This window comes from Protopterus annectens, chromosome 9.part0, assembly GCF_019279795.1.
Source record: "Protopterus annectens isolate FY-2018-M chromosome 9.part0, PAN1.0, whole genome shotgun sequence".
NCBI lineage: Eukaryota > Metazoa > Chordata > Ceratodontiformes > Protopteridae > Protopterus > Protopterus annectens.
In genome coordinates, this window is record NC_056743.1 from 26,375,697 (window position 1) to 26,395,967 (window position 20,271).

General features: G+C 41.6%; 1 protein-coding gene across 3 annotated transcripts in view; it reads right to left on the bottom strand.

The window, feature by feature from the left end:
• The window catches only part of LRP4 (LDL receptor related protein 4), a 2,374,694-nt gene that overhangs the window by 503,241 nt on the left and 1,851,182 nt on the right, over positions 1-20,271 (bottom strand). For all 3 annotated transcript variants that reach the window (XM_044082533.1, XM_044082532.1, XM_044082534.1), the window contains exon 19: positions 15,810-15,915. In XM_044082533.1, the coding sequence (XP_043938468.1) occupies positions 15,810-15,915 (106 nt within the window). The remainder of the gene's footprint in view (positions 1-15,809; positions 15,916-20,271) is intronic.

Genomic DNA, 20,271 nt, shown 5'->3' on the forward strand with positions numbered 1-20,271 from the left:
GTCCGTGCTAATCATAAATTTTGCACTACTATAGGCTATTTCTCTCAGTCTATGAGGGAAACAAGGGTAAAACATGGCTAGGCTTGTAAAGGCCCTAGAGCCAATAGCCTAGTAACCTCCTATGATACTATGATCCCTTAGTTATTGCCTGCTGCATGTCCTCAGTAAACAAAAACAGGTGCCTAAAGGGAATTAAGACCCTATCATTCAGGCAGCCAACTGAAGTTGACTAGGGATGGGGTCTATCAAACACACCTGTTCTTATGTGAGTAGATCCAGTCTGTGAGGATGCTTGTGGCAATTGCCCATGAGCACTCCCCACTGTTGCCTGTGCCAGAAAGGAGTCCCCACAATGATCTTGGGGGATTCCTTCTGAATCTTCAAAAGTCCCCTGGATATTAGTAGAAAAGGTGGAAAGGCATAAAGAAACATTCCTGTGCAAGGAAAAGAAAAGGCATCAGCCTTCCAGGACTTCTTACATGAAGTCCTGGAGTAGAATCTTTCCAGCTGATTGTTCGGAGTGCAGTCAAATAAGTCTACTTGAGGAACTCCTCACAGATGGATCAAATCTTGGAAGACCCCCCCTGATATTATTTCCATTTGTGAGGGTCTGCCCTTGTCCTGCTTAACTTTTCTGCTCACAATTTTGCTCTGATGCAATGTAGGATGCATGCACAGTGAGACTGTGTTGTGAAGTTATATCCCAAGCTAACATGGCTAGTCTGCAAAGGTAATATGACCTGGATCTCCTTTGCTTTATGATCCACATAACAGTGGAACTGCTTGTAACAACTTGAAAAGGTCCTGACGATCAAAGATTATTCAAACAGTTGACTGCCTTGACCAGGGAAAGCATCTCTATGTGCTTGCATCTGCCCTTGGTGCCCCACACACCTTGCACTTTTATCCCTCCTGAAACTGCTTCCCAAGCAAAGTCCGAGGAGACTGTAGTGACTGCTTTGGAACAGGGAGGGAGAAGGGGGACCCAGACTTAAGGATATTAGCCATCTCCACCAACTGATTTCTCTTCTGACAAACCCCAACACTGGTATATAAAAAGACAAAGGATATTGGTGCTGAAACCAAAGAGACGTCCGATATCACTGTTATCTTTCTCATGTGGAGTCTTGCCAGAGGTATCATGAGAATCACAGATGCCATGAGACCCAATTTCCTGTGGTATTCCCTCACAGTGACCAAAGTCTGAGAAGAAAACCTTAGAAACACATCCGCATAAAGATCTATTTTTTTTTTTGTGGAAGAAAAGCTCTTTGAACTGACGTGTCTAGCTGACCCCCCCAGGAACACAAACTTGTGTGATGGATTCAAAAAAAGACTTTTGAATCTTCTCTTGGAATCCCAACCTGTATAAGAGATCTCCCACCTAAGTGAGAGATTCCTGATACTTAGAAAAAAGACCCTATGAAGATAAGCAAGTCATCTAAATATGGAAAAATGTGGTACTCTGTAGCTTCCTATGAGCTACAACTGGAGCTAGACACTTTATGAACACTCTTGGTACAGTGGATAGTGCAAAGGATAAGGCAGAGAACTGATAATGTGATCTGGACACACAAAATCTTAAGAAATGCCTGAATTTAGAATAAATATGGATGTAATGTTAAGCTTCTGTTAATTCTAGTGTAAACAAAAAAGGTGAATGAGGAAACAGTAGTAACAGGTTGTGAAGTGACATCATTATGAGACTGGGCACTATCACCAACAGGTTTAGGAAAGAAAAAAAACAGAACTTGTCTCCAAGTACTTTCTTTCTTTGGCACTAAAAACATCCTTGAATACAAACCTTTTGCCACCTGGGAAGGAGGAACAGGTTCTATCACTCCATGGGAGAGAATGTGATGAAGGACATGTAGAAATAAGGGAGTCTAGTCTGGTGGATGAGGAATTACCCCCTAAATTTCATCCCACTGACATCTGTACTTGTCTGAAACAATTACATGTTAACAAGAAAAGTGGAAATACAGACGTTCTGGAAGAGAAATTGATCTGACCAGGGGGTGAGGGTGGGATAAGGTTTCTTAAATAGTCATTCTGACTTGTGGGACTGCCCTTGGTTTTGGGAGGTTCCAGAATTCTTTTTAGAATCCCTTTGCCATTTCTTCTTAAACATCTGTTTACCTGCATTTTGTTGAGACTATTTTTTGACAAAACTGGATGAGGTCGGGGTTAGAGAATCCCTTTGAAAATCTGGAAAAGGAAGGCCTGAAAAATCTTAGAATTTCCCTGAATCAGTTTACATTTTTCATCACACTTTTTGATCACCTCTGCAGCAGAGGGGCCAAATAGTAAATTCCAATATCCAAAGGAGAATTTAAAATCTCATTTTTAACATAATCTGGGACGTTCTGAGAATGCAGCCAGGTAAACCTCCTCAAAATAGTGCCAGTGTTCAAAGTCCTGGAAGAAGTATCAATTGAGCCACACACACAAAATGCAAACATTGAGAACTGATTAGAACAACTGAAGAAACTAAATTATTTAAAGCAGATTTTTCTTCACAAGAAGGAACTGTAGAGAAAATATTCCTCATATTTTGACAATTAGAATACAGCAGCCTGACAATTCAAAATTCTGAAAATGAAAGTTGCAGAAGCATACACTTTTTACTCATCCTTATCAATCATCTTCCCATCTTTATCTGAAAGAGATCAATTAGAATTACTAAATGCTCAGCAGCAGTACAATTAACTAAAACTATATTTGCAAGGTCAGGTTTAGGAAGAATGTATAAAAATGTAAAAGACTGAGGAACGTTATACATCCTATCTGTATTCACAGGGGCAGTTGTCTCATTACCAAAAAACCTGCAAGCATTAACACACACATCCTCCAAAAGATGACAGAACTGGAGGCATAGGTGAAGGTCTGGAAATTCCTTCTGTAAAAGCGTATAGTATTTTATGAGGGACTGAGAAACCACAGTGTTCTCCCACAGAAAACACTGGCACATTCTGGAAATAGTCTCAGAGAAAGAGACCCCCACCAACACAACAGCGATAATCAGAATCTGAGCTCTCCTCCGTGGTTGAATCAGAAATCTGAGGAGAAAACCATGCATCTGTCCCCTTCACCTTTCCATCCAGATTCAGAATAGTGACTCTCTTCAGTAAGAGAAGTATTCCTCTTTCGTTTACCAGAGACTATTTTATAATAATACTAATGACATAAATTAAACCCCTGAGCCAGATCAACTAAACATTCCTGCCTAAAGAAATATGAGGAGGACTAGATGCGTGTTAAGTTTTCCCATTTTTTTTTTACAGGAAAAATGGGGCCAACACCATTATCATGGCAGCAGCAGCTTCTCCAGGGATAGGCACAACATTCTGACAAAACAGGGAAGCCCCTACCTGTTCCCTCTTCCAGGACTGACAACAGTGTCTCTCCCTTGCCTACTAAGGGGACCCCAACAGCCATAAAGGATGTGGCTAACCCTGGCCCATAATGGCTCTAGGTGCTACATCGGAGGATTCCACAGTAAAATATAAGTGGTCTGAGATGCAATAATTGGCCACAGCAGAGACACCCACCTGTGGCTAAGGCACATTTCTAGGCTGGTGTGGTGGCAAAGGCTGTTTGCTTATCTTTTTATTTTTGTGGCTGGAACAAGCAGTTTACTCCATAGACAAGCTGAGAATGGTGTCTCTTTCCTCAGGGAAAACAAACAGTAAAAGCCAGTAAAATTTAAAAGCCTTTAAACTTCACTTTTTTACATATAAATACAGTAAAATGCACTTTAAACACTTTACCAGCCCTCAAAATTAAAATATACACAATTTCTCCACAGAAAAAAATGGTTTTCCATTACGTTAAACAACTTTTAAACTGACAGGAAAAAGCAGCATTCTTGTTTAAAAGTACCATACAGTCTCATGGCAGTCCTTTAAAAAACAAACTTCTAACTTTAAAATAACTTACCTGAACAGGAAAGTATTAATAAACAAACATTTTTTTTTAATGGAAGGTTTCCCCCAAAGGGAACTTATCTGCCCAGCAAAGGAATAGCACAAGCCAAGCATTGATCCTCGAAATCCTCAGGAGTGCAGTTTTCAGCGGCAGGAAAACTTTGAAAAGCTTGGCACCCAAACCTGTTTTTTCAGTCAGCACAGCTAAAACTGACTGACCACATGGAAGATGCCCTGAAAATCTGGAAGCTGGCTAGCTGTTATACACTATGCAGTACATAACCCATACTGCTAAGGCTACTGCAGCAATGATCGATATGAACATCGGGTTGTCTGACAGAACTCATGTACTTAAACTTCGCAAGTGTCACTTCTGGAAGCATAAATGTTACCAGTGGTCTACCACAGGGCACCCTGTTGATTCTTCTTCTATGTGGCATCTATATCTTAAACCTACAATCCAACACTTTAGGCCTATTGTTATCGAAGTTTGCAAATGACTGCAAATTGGGTGGTGTTATTCGATCTTCCACTAACACAATTGCTTCAACGTGGGTTATATCATGTTAACAACTGGTGCAAGGACAATGGTGTCAAATTAACTGTGAAAAAACATAACACAATTCACTTTGATAAGCAAAACATTTTCACATACAACATATGTGACCAGACTTCAAATCAGTCACCGTCATAAGGGACCTAGGTAATCTTATTGATAATTCCTTATCATTTGACCATCAGGTCTCCAAAGTAGTTCAGAAAGCCCCCTATCTGTCTCATCTAATTTCCAAAGGCATTTTTACTAGATACAAAAATATTCTTAATTCCCCTTTATTCATATCTCATTAGACCCATTACTGAATATAATGCACCTTCTGGCATGTATTAGTGTAAACATGCCACTCAACCTGAGGGACCTTAGAGATGAATAATTAAAAAGATCAGTGGCCTCAGAAGTCTTCATTATCTGGATAGAATGACAGCACTTTCTCTTTACTTAGTCTCTTATGGATTCCTACATGCGGACCTGTGCCTGGTTTTCGTGGCATGAAACATCCAGCTCTCTGACTTCCTATTCATTCAAATACCCACGTTTTATTTATTTTATTTTACATTTGTTGACCGGGCCAGTCTAACTGGATATATGTCCATTTTCAGTACAGGCCCGGGGAGAAAAGCTCCATGACACACAGATAAAAAAAACAGCAAATATCAAAAATAACATCAGTTGTATATACAAGGACATTTCTGGTTAATACAGAAATGATCAGAGAGGACAGAAATCAATAAAGTGAAAAATGCAGGTACAAATCAACATATAGATACAGTTTGTTTGTGTCCTTCGGCTTTTCCTGGTTAGGGGTCGCCACAGCGGAACTCCGGTCCGCTAATGATTGGTAGTGGATTTTTACGTACTGGGTTACCAGCCCTGACACACAACCTTCAATGAAGGCACGCCCCATTCACGTATGCCTCCACACAGAAGACGCTCTAGCTGAGAATCGAACGGGACAACGTCTTGCTATGAGGCGACAACACTACCGCAGCACCACCAGTACATAATGAAAAAAGGAGGAATACAGGTTAAAAAACATACAAGTACAGTACATAATAAAAAAATAGGCAGTTTAATGTTTAGTTATAGTAACAGTGAGTATTTTGAAATAAGTATCCAATGGGATAGAAATAATGAAAGACATAGCGAAAAGGTGAAAGAAATTGCTAGTAAGGAAGATAGAAGCGTTAACGACAAGAAAAGGGTAGGCAGAGCATATTTTAGACAGAATAGATAACTAGTCAGGTTTAGTACAAGGGCATAACCAGTGTGTTCTAAGGAAAAGTTTCAGTCTGTTTTTGAAGAGTTATATAGAGGAAAGTGAGGAAAGGTCGCTGGGTAGGAGATTCCAGAATTTTCCCACAGTATTAGAGAAGAGAGAATCTCCAGCCCTGTTCTTAGACTGAGATGTGTTAACTAGAAGTTTCTGAGATGAATCTAAGGACTTCAGCTTTATATAGGGGGTGATAATGTTAGATAGAATAGGAGTATCAGAGGGTTGATAAAGAGTCTTATGGGTAATGATTAGTTGGTGGTATTTAAGTAGATTCTGTAGTTCCAACCATTCTAGCTGGTTTAAATTAAAGTAATGGTGAGTCCTAAATGGGTTGCCACTAGCAAATTTGGCTATGCTATTATAGGAGGTTTCCAATTTATTGGGGTTGTTCTTAGATTAGTGAAAATGGATGCGGCATAGAGGAGTGCAGAGATTAGATGAGTGTGTGCAATAGTAGTTCTAGCTGTAGGTGATAGGAAAGGTTTAATTCTGTAGAGAGAGCCAAGTTTTTTGTTGACAGAATTTAAAGTGTTGTTGATGCGAAAGTCAAAGTTGAGGTTGTTGTCATTGGTAATACCAAGTAGCTTGGTAGTTGGGGTCAGGTGATATAATGGTACCATTAGTGGATGCAACTGAGAAATCTATGGGAGAGGACTTATTAGTAGGATTGAAAAGGAGAATTTTTATTTTGTTGGGGGTCAAGAGAAGACAACGGAGACTGAACCATTGTTCAACTGTGTTAAATACTTTTTGGGTAAGGGAGTGAAGTTCAGAGGTAGTTGTGGATGAGCATATAAGTGTGGAGTCATCTGTGTATTGTATATGCAAGTAGCCTGGGGGATTGCTAGATGAAGATCATTGATAAATATGGAGAACAGGAGAGGGGACCAAATATGGACCCTTGAGGGACACCGAGTTTAACTGGTAGGTGGGTAGATAAGAGTGTTGTGCCAAAGCACAGCCTGTTGTCTTTTATGTAAGTAGGATTGGAGCCATTTAATAGAGAGTGCATCTAAGGACAGAGATTTGAGGATATCAATAAGAATTTGATGACTTACCATGTTGAATGCTTTGGAAAGATCGATAAACAGTGCAGAGGAAAGCATATTACAGTTACGGTTTTTGTCAATACAGTCTGTAAAGGAAAGGAGGTCAGTGGTACTGCTATGGAAAGGTCCGAAACCATGTTGACAGCTAGAAAGTATGTTATTTTGGATTAGGTGGTCTAGCAATTGCCTATGGATGCATTTCTCCATGGTCTTTGCCAAAGGAGAAAGAAGGGCTATAGGACGGTAGTTGAAGAATTCGGTGGAGTTACCACCTTTATGAAGGGGGATGATATGGGAGACTTTCCAGATGCTAGGGATGTGACCTTCGCTAATAGTTCTATTGATCAGAATGGAGATGGGGTAAGCAGTTGACTTGGCAGATTTCTGCAGATATTCAGCAGGTAAAGGTGAAGTACACCTTCATCAACAGATATGTAAGGCAAGTTGGTGTAACACATTCATATCCCAATGCACAATTTACCTCCTGAACAAACTTCCACGACATGTCTAGCAGATTAGCACCCTTGCCACCTTCAAAGCAAGCCTAGACAAAGTGGTTGGGCAGCCTCAAATCCTCCCTCCATCTATCTTGCCTTACTCTTCTTGATATTGGAGGGAAATGTTGAACACATGGTTATGGCTAAGCTTGTAATGGCCTGACGGCCTACTACTTATCCATGAGTTGCATTTCTTACATTCAGTGAGATTCAGTCATACATAAAGTGCAAGGTCATGAATAGAATTAGATACAATCTGCACGACTATCAATCCCCTCAGCTGATCAGTTTGGACACTGCCTTATTATCTTGTGCAACTAACCAGAACAGGTACTTACAGCATAACACAAAGGCACACTCACATCAGCCCTCCAATGCTAGATACAAACAGATGTGCACAGAGCCACACACATGCACATAACTAGTGCCAGTTTACACTGCATCCATAATAAATCCATTTTATGCGGGTCTGAAAACCTTCACTGCTCAGTTCAATACAATCATGCTGTGAGCTAAATGAAAGTGGGCAACACATGCAGGGCTCTGCATTTTAACTGATCTTAACTATGCCTGAGAGTATTTGAAAGCTGCATATATTTTTAGAGGCCGCACCGCAAATGAGGAGGGGTAAGGCAGACCTCTGGATCTACTCCTACACATGTGCAACACCCAAACAATTAAGTATGAAACTAATCTGTAACTACCCAGGTAACGGTCTACAGTTAACAGACAGACAGTGCAAGGCACACACTGCACCATTTTTCCCTACACTACACTACTGACCTCAGAGTCTTAAGGGAGAAAGCCTTACTGGATAGGCATTGCTTCTCCTGTGAGAAAGCCTTGCCGGCAGTCAACTTCCGGTCACTACAGCAATGAGGAAGGGTCCAGCTAGTTACAAGCAATCTACCACACTGCTGCAGGGTGCCTTTTTTTTAAGCTGAGGCCCGTCTTTCTCTCTAGTGATACAGATGTGCAATGACACCAGCAAGTCTGCAAGCACACATCCGTGTGTGCAGCATGAGAATATAGCCACCCCCCTTTTAGACTTCTGAAGCACATATCATTTTACTACAAACAGCAAGGCTTGGGATGATATCACTGTGAAAGTGACATCCTGATCCCATGTGCAAAACGGGAAAAGGGTTCAGCATGGATGGGTGGATGGATGGAAGCACACCCCCATACTGCAAATAAATAGCGCAGAACCTTGACAAAAAAAGAAAAATAATAATAATAAAGGCAAGACTAGTTGTTTGAATATCATCTGGTAAAACCTATGAAGAAGAAAAAAGAATATTCAAAATATAATCTTCTACCACTCACGAGTCAAAAAGATGAAAGTGAGTGAATAACTCTGTAAATTCTAGACATGGGGTCCAATTTGAAAATCTCTAAAGATCAGAATTCAATGTCTCTATCTATGAAACAAGGCAGTAAATACTGTAATTAATGAATAAAGCATAGTTGTGTAAGACCTTACCATAACCTTAGATGTTCTTCTATTCTCATACTGCAGTATTCATAACAGTAGGGAGTTGCTGCCTGCAGCACCACCGTCCGGCCAGTATACCAAAGTCTTTGTTCCAGGACCAAAGACCAAAGTCTTTGTTACCACGGCCATAAACAGACATTGGGTATAAAAGTGACGCCTGCAAGCATCCTCATCAGAATGTTTTGCCGCATACAGTAGAGCTCCTGTGGGTTTAAAGGTGGGTCCTACTTGGAGACCCTTAGACTTACATGTAGGCCAGCCCCACAGTAGTAGGTAGACTGTATTGAGTGTGGAGGCTGGGGTGAGGTATGACTACGTCCCCACAGGTAGGACATGGTGTGACAGGAGAGAAAGAGGGGGCAGGTTGGTGGGACTGAATACTGCAACATTGAAGAGAAGGACACCTAAGGTTATTCTAAGTTCTTACACAACTATTCTATGTCCCTCAGTTTTCATGTTGCAGTATTCATAACAGTAGGGACAGTACCAGAGCTTTAGGTATAAACCTGGGTGGAGGAGTGGTTTCCGTGGTCAACGAGGCCTTGGAGGATTGACCTGGCAAACCCTTCTCTTGATCTGGAGGCCATGTCAAGCTTGTAGTGCTTGGTGAAAGTGTGGACCAAGGTCCAAGTGGCTGCTTCTAAAATGGAGAAGTCAATGCCTTTGAAAAAGGCAGAAGAGGAAGCAGCTACCCTGGTAGAGTGAGGTTTAACATGGCCCTGCAAGGATTTTCCATGCTGGGAGTAGCACAAGGTGATGGACTTAGAGATCGATGAGGAAATGGTCTGTTTGGAGACTGTCTTCCCTACGGCTTTGGGATGGAAGGAGATGAATAATTGGTCAGATTTTCTAATAGATTTGGTTTTGTCCAAGTAGTACCTGAGTTGCCTGTGTACATTCAAAGAATGAAGAGTCCTCTCTGAAGAGTTTTGGAAATGAGGATAGAAAACTGGTAGGTTAATGGTTTGATTTAATGAAAGTTCATTAACTACCTTGGGCATGAAGGAAGGGTTGGTCCTGAGAGCAGCTCTGTCCTTATGGAAAATAAGATAAGGAGAGGTAGCCATAAGGGCTTGTATCTCTGAAACCCTCCTGGCGGAGGTAAGGGCCACTAGCAGAACTGTTTTCAGGGTGCATAATTTCAGAGAAACTGAGTGAGCTGGTTCAAAAGGAGGTAAAGTTAGTTTTTCTAACATGAAACTGGGGTCCCTAGGAGGGGGAGTAGGTTTCCTGGGGGGTCTGATATGAAGGACTCCTTTTAGAAACAGCTTGACTTCTAGCCTAAATCCCAGAGGTGGTGAAATGGGCAGACAAGCAGAAATGGCAGATAAGTGGACTTTGAAATGGGCAGACAAGCAGAAATGGCAGATAAGTGGACTTTGATTGAAGAGTAAGTTAGTCCTGAGTGGAGTAGCTCACACAAACAGGACAGGACCATTGGTACAGGAATAAGCGGGTCCTGATTTTTCCTTTGACACCACTTGGAGAATCTGCGCCACTTTGCTACATAGTTTCTCCTGATAATGTTCTACAGGAGGCCAGAAAACCAAGTGAGTATGTCCTCTGAATATAGGTGTCTGTAAGGGATTAGAACCCTATCACCCATAAGGTCAGTTTCAAGTTGTTCACCTATGGGTGGAGTTGGAATCCCTTGTTCTCTGTGAGCAAGTGTAGTCGGTGAGGTAACTTGTGGTGATTGCCCTTGGCCACTAAGTGTAGGATGGAAAACCAATGCGGTCTTAGCCAAAACGGGGTCACCAATAGGATTTTGGGTTTGTCGTCCTGAATTTTCAGAAGGACTTTCTGAATTAGTGTGAAAGGAGGGAAGGTGTAAAGGTGCATTCCCTCCTAAGAAAAGGAGAATGCATCCACTTTCCAAGCTTATGGATGTGGATCCCTTGTGCAGAATTTGGACATCTGTTTGTTCTGGGGGGGGGGAGGCAAAGAGATCTGCTTGTGGAATACCCCACCTGTGTATCAGGTCCAGGAAAACCTCTCTGTGAAGCATACATTCATGAGAGGGGGCTGAGGCTCTGCTGAGTTTGTCTGCCATAACATTTTCTGTTGACAGGACGTACACTGCTACCAGGTGGACCTGGAGAGAAGATGCTAAGTTCTAAATCTGGATGGCCAGGCTGCATAGGGGATAGGACCTTGTCCCCCCTTGCTTGCTGATGTACTACAGGACTATCATATTGTCTGTGATTACTTTCAGAGTTCCTGGCAGGAGGGTAGATTGGAAGGTTAGAAGAGCTAGTAGTAATGCCCTCATTTCCTTGATGTTGATGTGGTCCTTTTGTCTTAGAGTGGACCATTTGCCTTGCACTGAAAATTGTTTCTGGTTTGTTAGGAGCACTGCACCCCACCCCTGGTCTGACACATCTGTGGAGAGTTGTTGTTGGGGGGGCTGGAACCTGTAGGTGGGTTCCTAGGTTGAGGTGCAGTGCTGACACCCACCACTGTACTTCCTTTTTTAGGCAGAGAAGTAGGGGAAGGGGCGAGTCCATGGGTTGGGAGTGTTGGCTCCATAGATATAGATTTTTTAGGACCCACTGGATTTTGCGCATGTGGAGTCTTACCAGAGGTAACATGGGTATCAAAGATGCCATGTGGCCTAACATCCTCAGGAATTCCCGTTCTGTCAAGGAGGAGTTGGTAAGGATCTGTGTAAAGTATAGACAAAGGTCTTTGATCCTTTGGTCTGGGATGAAGGCTTTCATGCTGTCTGTTCTGATCCTGCACCCCAAGAAAACTTAGTCCTGACAGGGGGTCAGATGAGATTTTTCTAGATTTAGGGGGAACCCTAGCTGAGTTAGGGTGGAAGACACCTGATGTAGGTAAAGTTGAAGCACTTGGTAGTCTTGATGAAGAATAAGCAGGTCATCTAAATATGGGTATATCTGTAAACCCAGAGTCCTGCAATGAAGGGGGCTAGGCACTTTGTGAACACTCGAGGGGCAATGGAGAGACCAAAGGGCAAGGCAGAGAAAAATGAAAATGGCAGGAGCCTATAGCAAAGCAGAGGTATTTCCTATAACTAGGGTGGATAGGAATGTGAAGGTAGGCATCCTTCAAATCCAGGGCTACCAGGAATGCTTGTGAGGGTATGAGTGGCAATAGAAGGGGTAAGGTAATCATTTTAGAGCTGGGAACTTTGAGGAAGAGGTTTAAGAAAGATAAGTCTAGGATTGACCTCCAAGGGCCGTCTTTCCTTGGTACAAGAAACATCCTGGAGTAAAAGCCTGTGTTTCTTTGTGGGGCGGGTACCTGTTCTATGGTACCCTAAGTTAGGAGTTGCTGAATGATGGTTGGAAATAGGTGGGTTTGGTTTTTTGGAAGTTCTGGAATACCTTGGAAAGGTGGAAGCATCCACCAATCCACCAAGTCATGAGATATACTCTCTGAATGATAAAGATGACCCATTGCTCTGCTGTGTTTATCTTCCAGGAGGGTAGGGAGAAGGTGAGACGAAGGGCTAAGGGTGTGTTTGGGTCTAAAGGAAGTGAGTCACAGTGGAGGTGGTCTGGATTGGTCAGACTGTATCTGAAAGGATGTAGAGGAGGAGCTGGTGAGAATTTTTCCTGGGTTGTCTACGTCCCTTTAATTGAGGACCTGTGTGAAAGGACTGCCTTCTAACAAAGGAGGGCTTCTGTGGGTAGTTTCTATGGTATCTGGGAAAAGGTGATACCAGAAGCTGTTTGAGATTTTGTAGTTCCTTTCCCTTTTCTTAAAGGGATTTGAGGAGCTCAGCAGAAGCCTGTCCAAAAAGGGCCTTATTGTCTAGGGGTGCGTCCAGTAACTTTGTCTGTAAATCCATGGGGAGAGGTTGAAGCCTTACCCAGGAGTATCACCTTAGAATACTGCAGGAGGGTACAGGCTTTGGATATGGTATCTAGGACATACCTAGCCATATGTGTTTGACAGTTGAGGGCCCTTACAGCCAGAGTAGAAGAGCTATACACTTTCTTCCCTAGTCTGTCCATGAATTTGTTATCTTTATCTGTTGGATAAAGAGCAGTAGAATGTAATTGTCTTGAAGATTTGTCAGCAGAGACAGCTATAACAGCTGGGTCTGCTGGAGGGTTTCTAAAGAGGTACTGGGTGTCTTGGGGGACCTTACAGAAATGGTCTCGGCATTTGGAATCTGGTGGTTGTGAGTCAGGAGAATGAGAAGCAGACAAAAAGGCATCCTGGAAGGCAGGTAATAAAGTGGGGACAGCAGAAGGGGATGGCTGTTCCATTTGTAAAAGGTAAAAGTACCTTTTCTTGGAATCAGAAGCCTGCCACTTAAAGTGTTCCCTCATGAGGGAAATAGTGTCCCCAAAGATGAATTCTTCTCCTGGAGACTCAGGAGAAAAGGAATCCACCTCCTCTGGGGTAATAAAATCATTGGGGGAGTCTATTTCATAAGAAAAGGATTCCTCAGAAGAAGAGTAATCTTCCTCAGATACCTATAAGGGTGGCTAAGGTGAGAAAGTGAGGGGAAGTTGTGAAAACACTTCCCAGCCAGGAACTAGTTGAGGTTCAGGGTGCTTAGTTTTTTGTTTTCTCTTCAAAGAGTAGATGGTGGAGAAAGCATCGAGGTGGACATCTGTTTAGTAGGAAGAGGAGGAGAAGGGCCTTCCAACTGAGTGAGTCGTGGTTCCCCTCTGCCATTAGGGCCTGATGGCTGATTAGCCTCAGCAGATGTACACATGGTTTCTGGCATCCCAGCATCCATTAAGGTTCCCGGGCCTGCTTTTGAAACCACCGTCTGGGCTTTCAAGTGCCTCAAGAACCTGCTTGGATGCCTGAAGTGCAGCTTGGGATTCCGGCCTAATTTTCTTAGCCTTCTTCCTTGGCTGCTCTTCAGACGGGCCTATCCCTCCTTCCATACCAAGTCCTCAGTGACATAGCCATTGATTCTCTAAATATAACTTGAGTACTGCGGGAAGGCTGCTCAAGAGTTTTGGGAAATGAAAGATTTGCAAATGGGGCAGGACGTATGGTCGTGGGCCTCACCTAAGCAAAATACACACTTCTCGTGCATGTCCTTGTGAGGAATTTGTCTCCCACAAGCACACTTCCCCTTTCTAGCTGACATGCAAGTCTAAACTGTAATAAAAAAAAACAAGGAAAATACCCAAAAGGGCACTTATCTGTATCGGTTGAAGAAGTGGTCATCTGGTATTGAATGGAATCATAACCAGTCATCTGAAGAAACGCGATCTGCTTACGGAACTGGCAAAAAGGAGTCCGACATTCAATGCGGCAGAAAAAGTCTGATGAGGTCGCGTGCAGACATCACTTTTATACCAAATGTCGGTTTATGACCCGTCACATGCACCCTCCTGGAAAAAAGACTTTGGTATACTGGCCAGACGGTGGCACTGCAGGCAGAAACTCCCCACTGTTATGAATACTGCAACATGAGAATAGAAGGATATCGGGTTTGACAATGACAAAGGACTTCCCCTGCTTCACGCCTGCCAGACATCAAGCCACTTTCACAGCAAACCACATTCACAACTGAGGTGAAAGCTTCAGTGTCCCTTCATTTCCCTCTGTGGCAAGAGCCACTTCAGCCCATTTACTCCTCTAATAATGAGTTGTCCAAGACATGATCAAACAGGAAGCCATGAAAGGATTTTCTACACAGGTCTATATTCCTGCCCTTTTGCTGGTGACACAGGCATCTGCATCAACATGGGAGTTATCAGTGCTATCATACAGAAGCATGCACACTCCCACGTGCATCCTGCCAGGGCTACCGGCATCCTGGCCTGGGTGGCCACAACGCCATAACCACACTCTTCCCAACAACCGAGTCAAAGCTTTTTGGTTATCACACTCTATTCAATCCTTAGCAGCACTGTAACCACACATAACCCCCCCCCCCACAGAAAAGGAAACCAGCAAAGAGACATTGCTTTCCCATCACCCCTCCCAACTAGGCTCTTCCAAACCAGTGACACTACAGAAACTCCAGTCTCCTACGGCACAGCAGAACTCTATCCTTCTGTACCACAAAGACTGGGATGATGAGACAATTTGAGCCCCTACAGAAGGGCAGTATAGAAAATCACTAATCAGATGTCAAGATGCATTTACATCAAACTCACAACATTAAGCAGTTGGAAGGTTGATCATAATTAACTGAGAAGGTTCAACTAATTTTTGTGTGGTTAAGGGTGAACTTACTAAGAAATATAAGATTTTAAATTTCAAACTTGGCAGTTAAAATGCAGCGACTATGAAATGGCTAATTCCCAACTCCGACCTGGAATGTCAAAAAGGCTAACTAACCATCATATTAGTGCAGACAGTTTCCATTGTACTCTAAAATTCTTGTATGCCAATCTGACAACACTAAAACACAGTGAGATGTCTTTTCCTTTCCACTGCACCCTTATGGTTATGTCTCCATATGGACAAGCTGTGAACATTGAGGCTTAATCAATCATCTGTCTCTTCCATACATCATCCATACAGAATTTATCATCAGAACATAAGATGATAGCGTGACTTAAAGGGTTCCATACTGCCCAGATGAAGGCACTGCGTCACCAGTTTCCTAAAGTCATATGCATCTAAAGGACTGTGTCGTCTTCTACCTTTCTTTATATATATTTGGTCATCTCTTGGCTTTCTGTTTGGTCAACAGTACTTCTACTTGGGGGTCAGCTGAAAGACAGCAAGGCACTGCACACTTGGATATCCAGCATTCAAGAAGTAATGCAATTCCCAGTATCTTAGTCCTTCCAACAGTGTCTCTCTCCCCAAACTAGATAAAGACAGCATTAATTCTGATGCTCACACACTGTGTAACCCCCAACTCTCAGGTCACCAAATGCGATATGACATCTGCATAGTAAACTTCAGATTGTGTACTAGAAGCAGCATTATAAATCACAATTAACAGCACGTACTGCTCATTGTAAGACCTGCAAATGACACTAACTCCTCCACTATTTGTCATTAATGTTGTGACTAGATTTTAACAGTATATATGAACATAGAAAGGTACTCACCCTCCAACTGGGTCCACAACAATGTCGCGAGGGCGATCAAGATTCTCCCAGATAAGCACAGTTCTCATGCTGCCATCTGCATTGGATACCTCAATTCTGTCTGTACCTGAGCAAAGAGACACAGAGATGAAAACAAGATATATTAACCATCAAGGAAGCAAGAAACTCTCAAACTAAAACATTTACTGAAATGCAACAAAATTCAGTTTTGCATTGATCGTCTGCATAACTGGGTAAACATATACATTTCAGGGATATCATGGCCCCTGTAAGTCTGTGAGTTGGTCTACAGTTGAACCTCAACTGGAAATTTTTAAAACATAGGCTTAGCTTGGTCATGAAGGCTGCAGTGAAGTTATCTGACTCTCCACAACAAACTCATTATGAAATGAGCAACCAATGAAAGATTTATTTTTATTTTCTTTTTTCTGTCTCTCCCTGCTCTGAAAGCTTACAAACCATACACAAGTTACATATACTCACTCTTTACCAACTGAAAGCTTTTTATCATCCCAACAACAGCATTACCAAATAACTTTCTGACAGACTGCTTTTTCCAGATCAACTCCCTTTAAGGCTACATAAAATTCTCAGTCTATTTTTTTTTTTTAATTTCTCACAAACCCTGGACCAAGTTTTCATTATTTAAACATGGCAGTTGTTTTTCCTGCCACTGAAAACAGATTAAAGACATGGCCTTCCTTTTGTGGTTAACAGCTGGCAAATGCCACCCCCCCCATAAAGCACAGCTATCCAATAGGAACGTAAATCTATTTGAGGCTACTCACAAACATCATAGCTGTCTGAACAACTGGATGGATCATTGTTGCAAGACATTAGTAAGACAAATGGTACTAGTCTACAGGATAAACATGGAAAGCCTCTCTAGCCCTAGGGTTGCTAGTTCATCTCCCAGCTATGGACATCAGTCAGACCTAGCAGCTCCAAACTGTGTTCCTTTTTTAAGCAACCTTAGTGCTTAAGACCGCCTCACTGTGTGGAATGCTCTGTGTTTCTTACACAATTGAAACTAATATTTTCTGCTTCACTTCTAATTTGGTGGGCTCCACTTTCTTTTCTCTGCTGCTTTCTAAATTTACCTGGAAAAGTGATGCACTCCTGTGGCTAGAACCATTCACACTTAAGAATCTTCCTGCAGGGAGAATACTTTTGATTAACATTTTCATGATCTCATCTAGTATTCTTTGTTCTCAAACTCGTATCCTTTATCCAATAATTTCCTGGCTTGCTTGCAGAAATGTCTATCATATGCAGCATATTCCACAGACTCTGCAATCATTTTGAGGTATGAGGCACATAAACCATCTTTGCGATTTCTGTGATGCGGTGGTGGTGCTGCGATAGCATTGTCGCCTCACAGACAGACGTTGCCCGCTCGATTCTCAGTTAGAGCGTCTTCTGTGTGGCGACATGCATGAATGGGCGTTCCTTCGCTGAAGGTTGTGCGTTAGGGCCCGGCAAGCCAGTACGTAAAAATCTACTGCCAATCATTAGCGGACCGGAGTTCCGCTGTGGCGACCCCTAACCGGGAAAAGCCGAAAGACACAAACAAACAAGACAAATGCACTTGTACCTAAAGTGTCCTCTCCTAGACAAGTCTGTGGAATCCACTATCAGCTTTTTCCTCTTAACTGGGTTTGCTCCTACCGTAAATAGAGGTGTCAAGCTGAATAAGAAGTTTTCAGCTGTTCAAATGACATCCAGCACGACTCAGTCTTTCTGTATCTCTCACAGTCTATTTCTCTGCCATACCACATCAACCTAATGCTATAAGGGCAAGGTATCTAATTGTATCACCCACCTAAATTCAATTACAACAAAGACAGGCTGGTCAGGAGAATGCAAGCTCATTTAACACACAACTAAAACGTCAGCTATCAAATCAGTCAATGGATCTGCTGCTGTATATCACCAGAATAAATGTTACTGTAATCTTCAGCCTGCCGTATCATCAAATAGTTTTGCTTCACTCAGAATCCTACGCCCCACAAATGGTTTTCATAAACACCTAACAGTTTTACTAGAATCTCCCAGCCATATACATAAGTTTGACATGGCTCAACCCCACCTCTACACTTCTGACAAACATTATGACAGACATATGTATACAATTATCTATGAACCCACTTTATACTGCACTTTAACTACAAGATTAGCAATTTCTGCATTACCTATTTCCTTCTCTCATCTCCATTTCTTTGAATTTCTAAATACTAATCACATGATTTATTTGACAAACCCACTAATACACCTCTTCAAATGTTCATATACTTGTGCTTAATTATCTTTCATGCTGTAGTAGTTGCCTTTTTTCATATGAATGTAATTCAATTAGCATATTGTTAATGCATATTACTTAATGTCTGTTTAACAATGTTTGTAATTTAAGAGTTTTTCTCCCCAGTCCTCTGCTGAAAAGATGTTTATTGACTAAACATAGTCAGAAAAACCCAGTAAAGAAAAGCAAAATAAAATAAAAGAGAGGATTATGAAGTCAAACACCAGCTTTATTTCCCTAGATGGGAATGACTAAAGCAAATACACTGCCTATTCCAAAGTGATAACAGGCAACCTTGGCAAAAGCAGGTGTATACACACCTTGTGTACGAGTCAAAATCTATGCTGAAGGCATGAAATGTATAATCAAGTGCACCTCCTTAAACATCACTGTTATTGCCATACGTGCTAAAACAATCAAGATGACATATTACATAATATTTCTTTTTCCAGCAACAAAATGGAAAATTTCCTCTATGTATGTTGTGATACCAGCACTATTAAAAAGAAAAAAAAATGAAGAGAAAAAATAGATGAAGTAAAAGGCAACTGGAAAAAGATAAAAGAATGATTATCTGCAGTGTTGGGAACAAAAAAACTCTTGCAAAAAGATCTCTTTTCCAACTCTTATAAGTTCGTTCAGTGATCAGTGGTGATTACACAACTGATCAATGCATAATGATTATCCTAAGCGGAGGTTTTGGGCTACTGAACATAATGATTACCAAAACTGAACTCAACAGTGTGTCTCAGGCCGAATATTTATTCTGTCAGTGTTACAAGATACACAGCACTACAAGACTCTACTAATGGTGTCTTGTGACAAATTTTTATTCTATAACATTATAAGTACACATCATGTAATGACATGCACCCTTGCTTATGATTCAATGACCTAGACGCCTCAACAAATTCTTCTGTAAGTGCATTGGATTCTATCAGGACCATCTGCATACTGCTGACATTCATTAAACTACATCCAGAGGCAGAAGCACTTCAGAAAAGCAATGGCTGCAACACTATTGAGCACCATATGCCTACAAAAGTTAGTCTGCAAAAAAGTACTCTAATTCTGTTTTCCTCCATGAACATTGTTTTGTCAGTGGATCAGTAAAACACACTTTTTTTTATTATGCCTTCCTCAATGCAAGTACCACCCACCTAAGTAATTGCATGTTAGAAAACATCTTATCTGTAAAACATTGTTAAAGCAGAGAGTAAGCCTTATTCAATGAGCTTCACTCCATACTGTCGTTTACTGCCTTCCAGTTTTAATAAATGCCTTTTCTACAGACTACAATGGCAATCAGTGCCAGTACTACCCTAAAGTCAGACAAGCTTCTTTATTTCTAATTATATTGTTTATTTTGAATTTCAATTCACAAATATTTCTTCCCTCCACAGTCAGCTCATGGCATAGAACTTCTGGGGCTGCAGCCATCCAAAAATCAAAAGAAAAAAAATACTTTTTCAGCTGCCTTTGTTTCTGTTTATTTTTTTTTTCTTAAAAATGACAGAAAACTTTCCCATTTTAGGACTTGGACCTGCTGACAGTTGAAGTTCCAATTTCTATAAAGAAAAAAAAAAGTCAGTTGAGTTAGCTGTGCTATCTTTCAACAGCCCAGCCTTACACTTTCATATAGAATAAAGTGATTATGCTATAATCCAGGTCCTCCAGCCACTTCAGGGACATAAAAATGGTATTTGAATGGGGTCTGTTTGGGCTAGCAGATGAGGCACAGAGAAGTTTTTTCACACTGCTCAAGCTTCTTCAGGTAAATAAGACAAGCTGAGTCAAAACTGAAAGAACTTAACTGTTGTAGATGGACTCTTGACTGAACAAGGATGTGATGTTTTTGTTTTATTTACTTTTTAATTAAATAGTACACAGAGCAGTCTTTTGATGCACCACCGACAGCCGGCAAGGCAGGACATTACAGTATGCACTTTTTAAAATGTAACTGGGTGTGCACATATATGTGTGCCTGTGGTCGTGCATGTGTCTGTGGATGCTTGCATGCATGCAGATGGGGTGGTAGTAACTTGCACTGTATGGGTCTGAAAGCAATGAGCTAACATATATTACTGTGTTGGCCATTATTTAAGTAGTCTTTTACTTGATCACAGACATCTGAGATGCACAGAGTCAAAATGGAAGTAACTG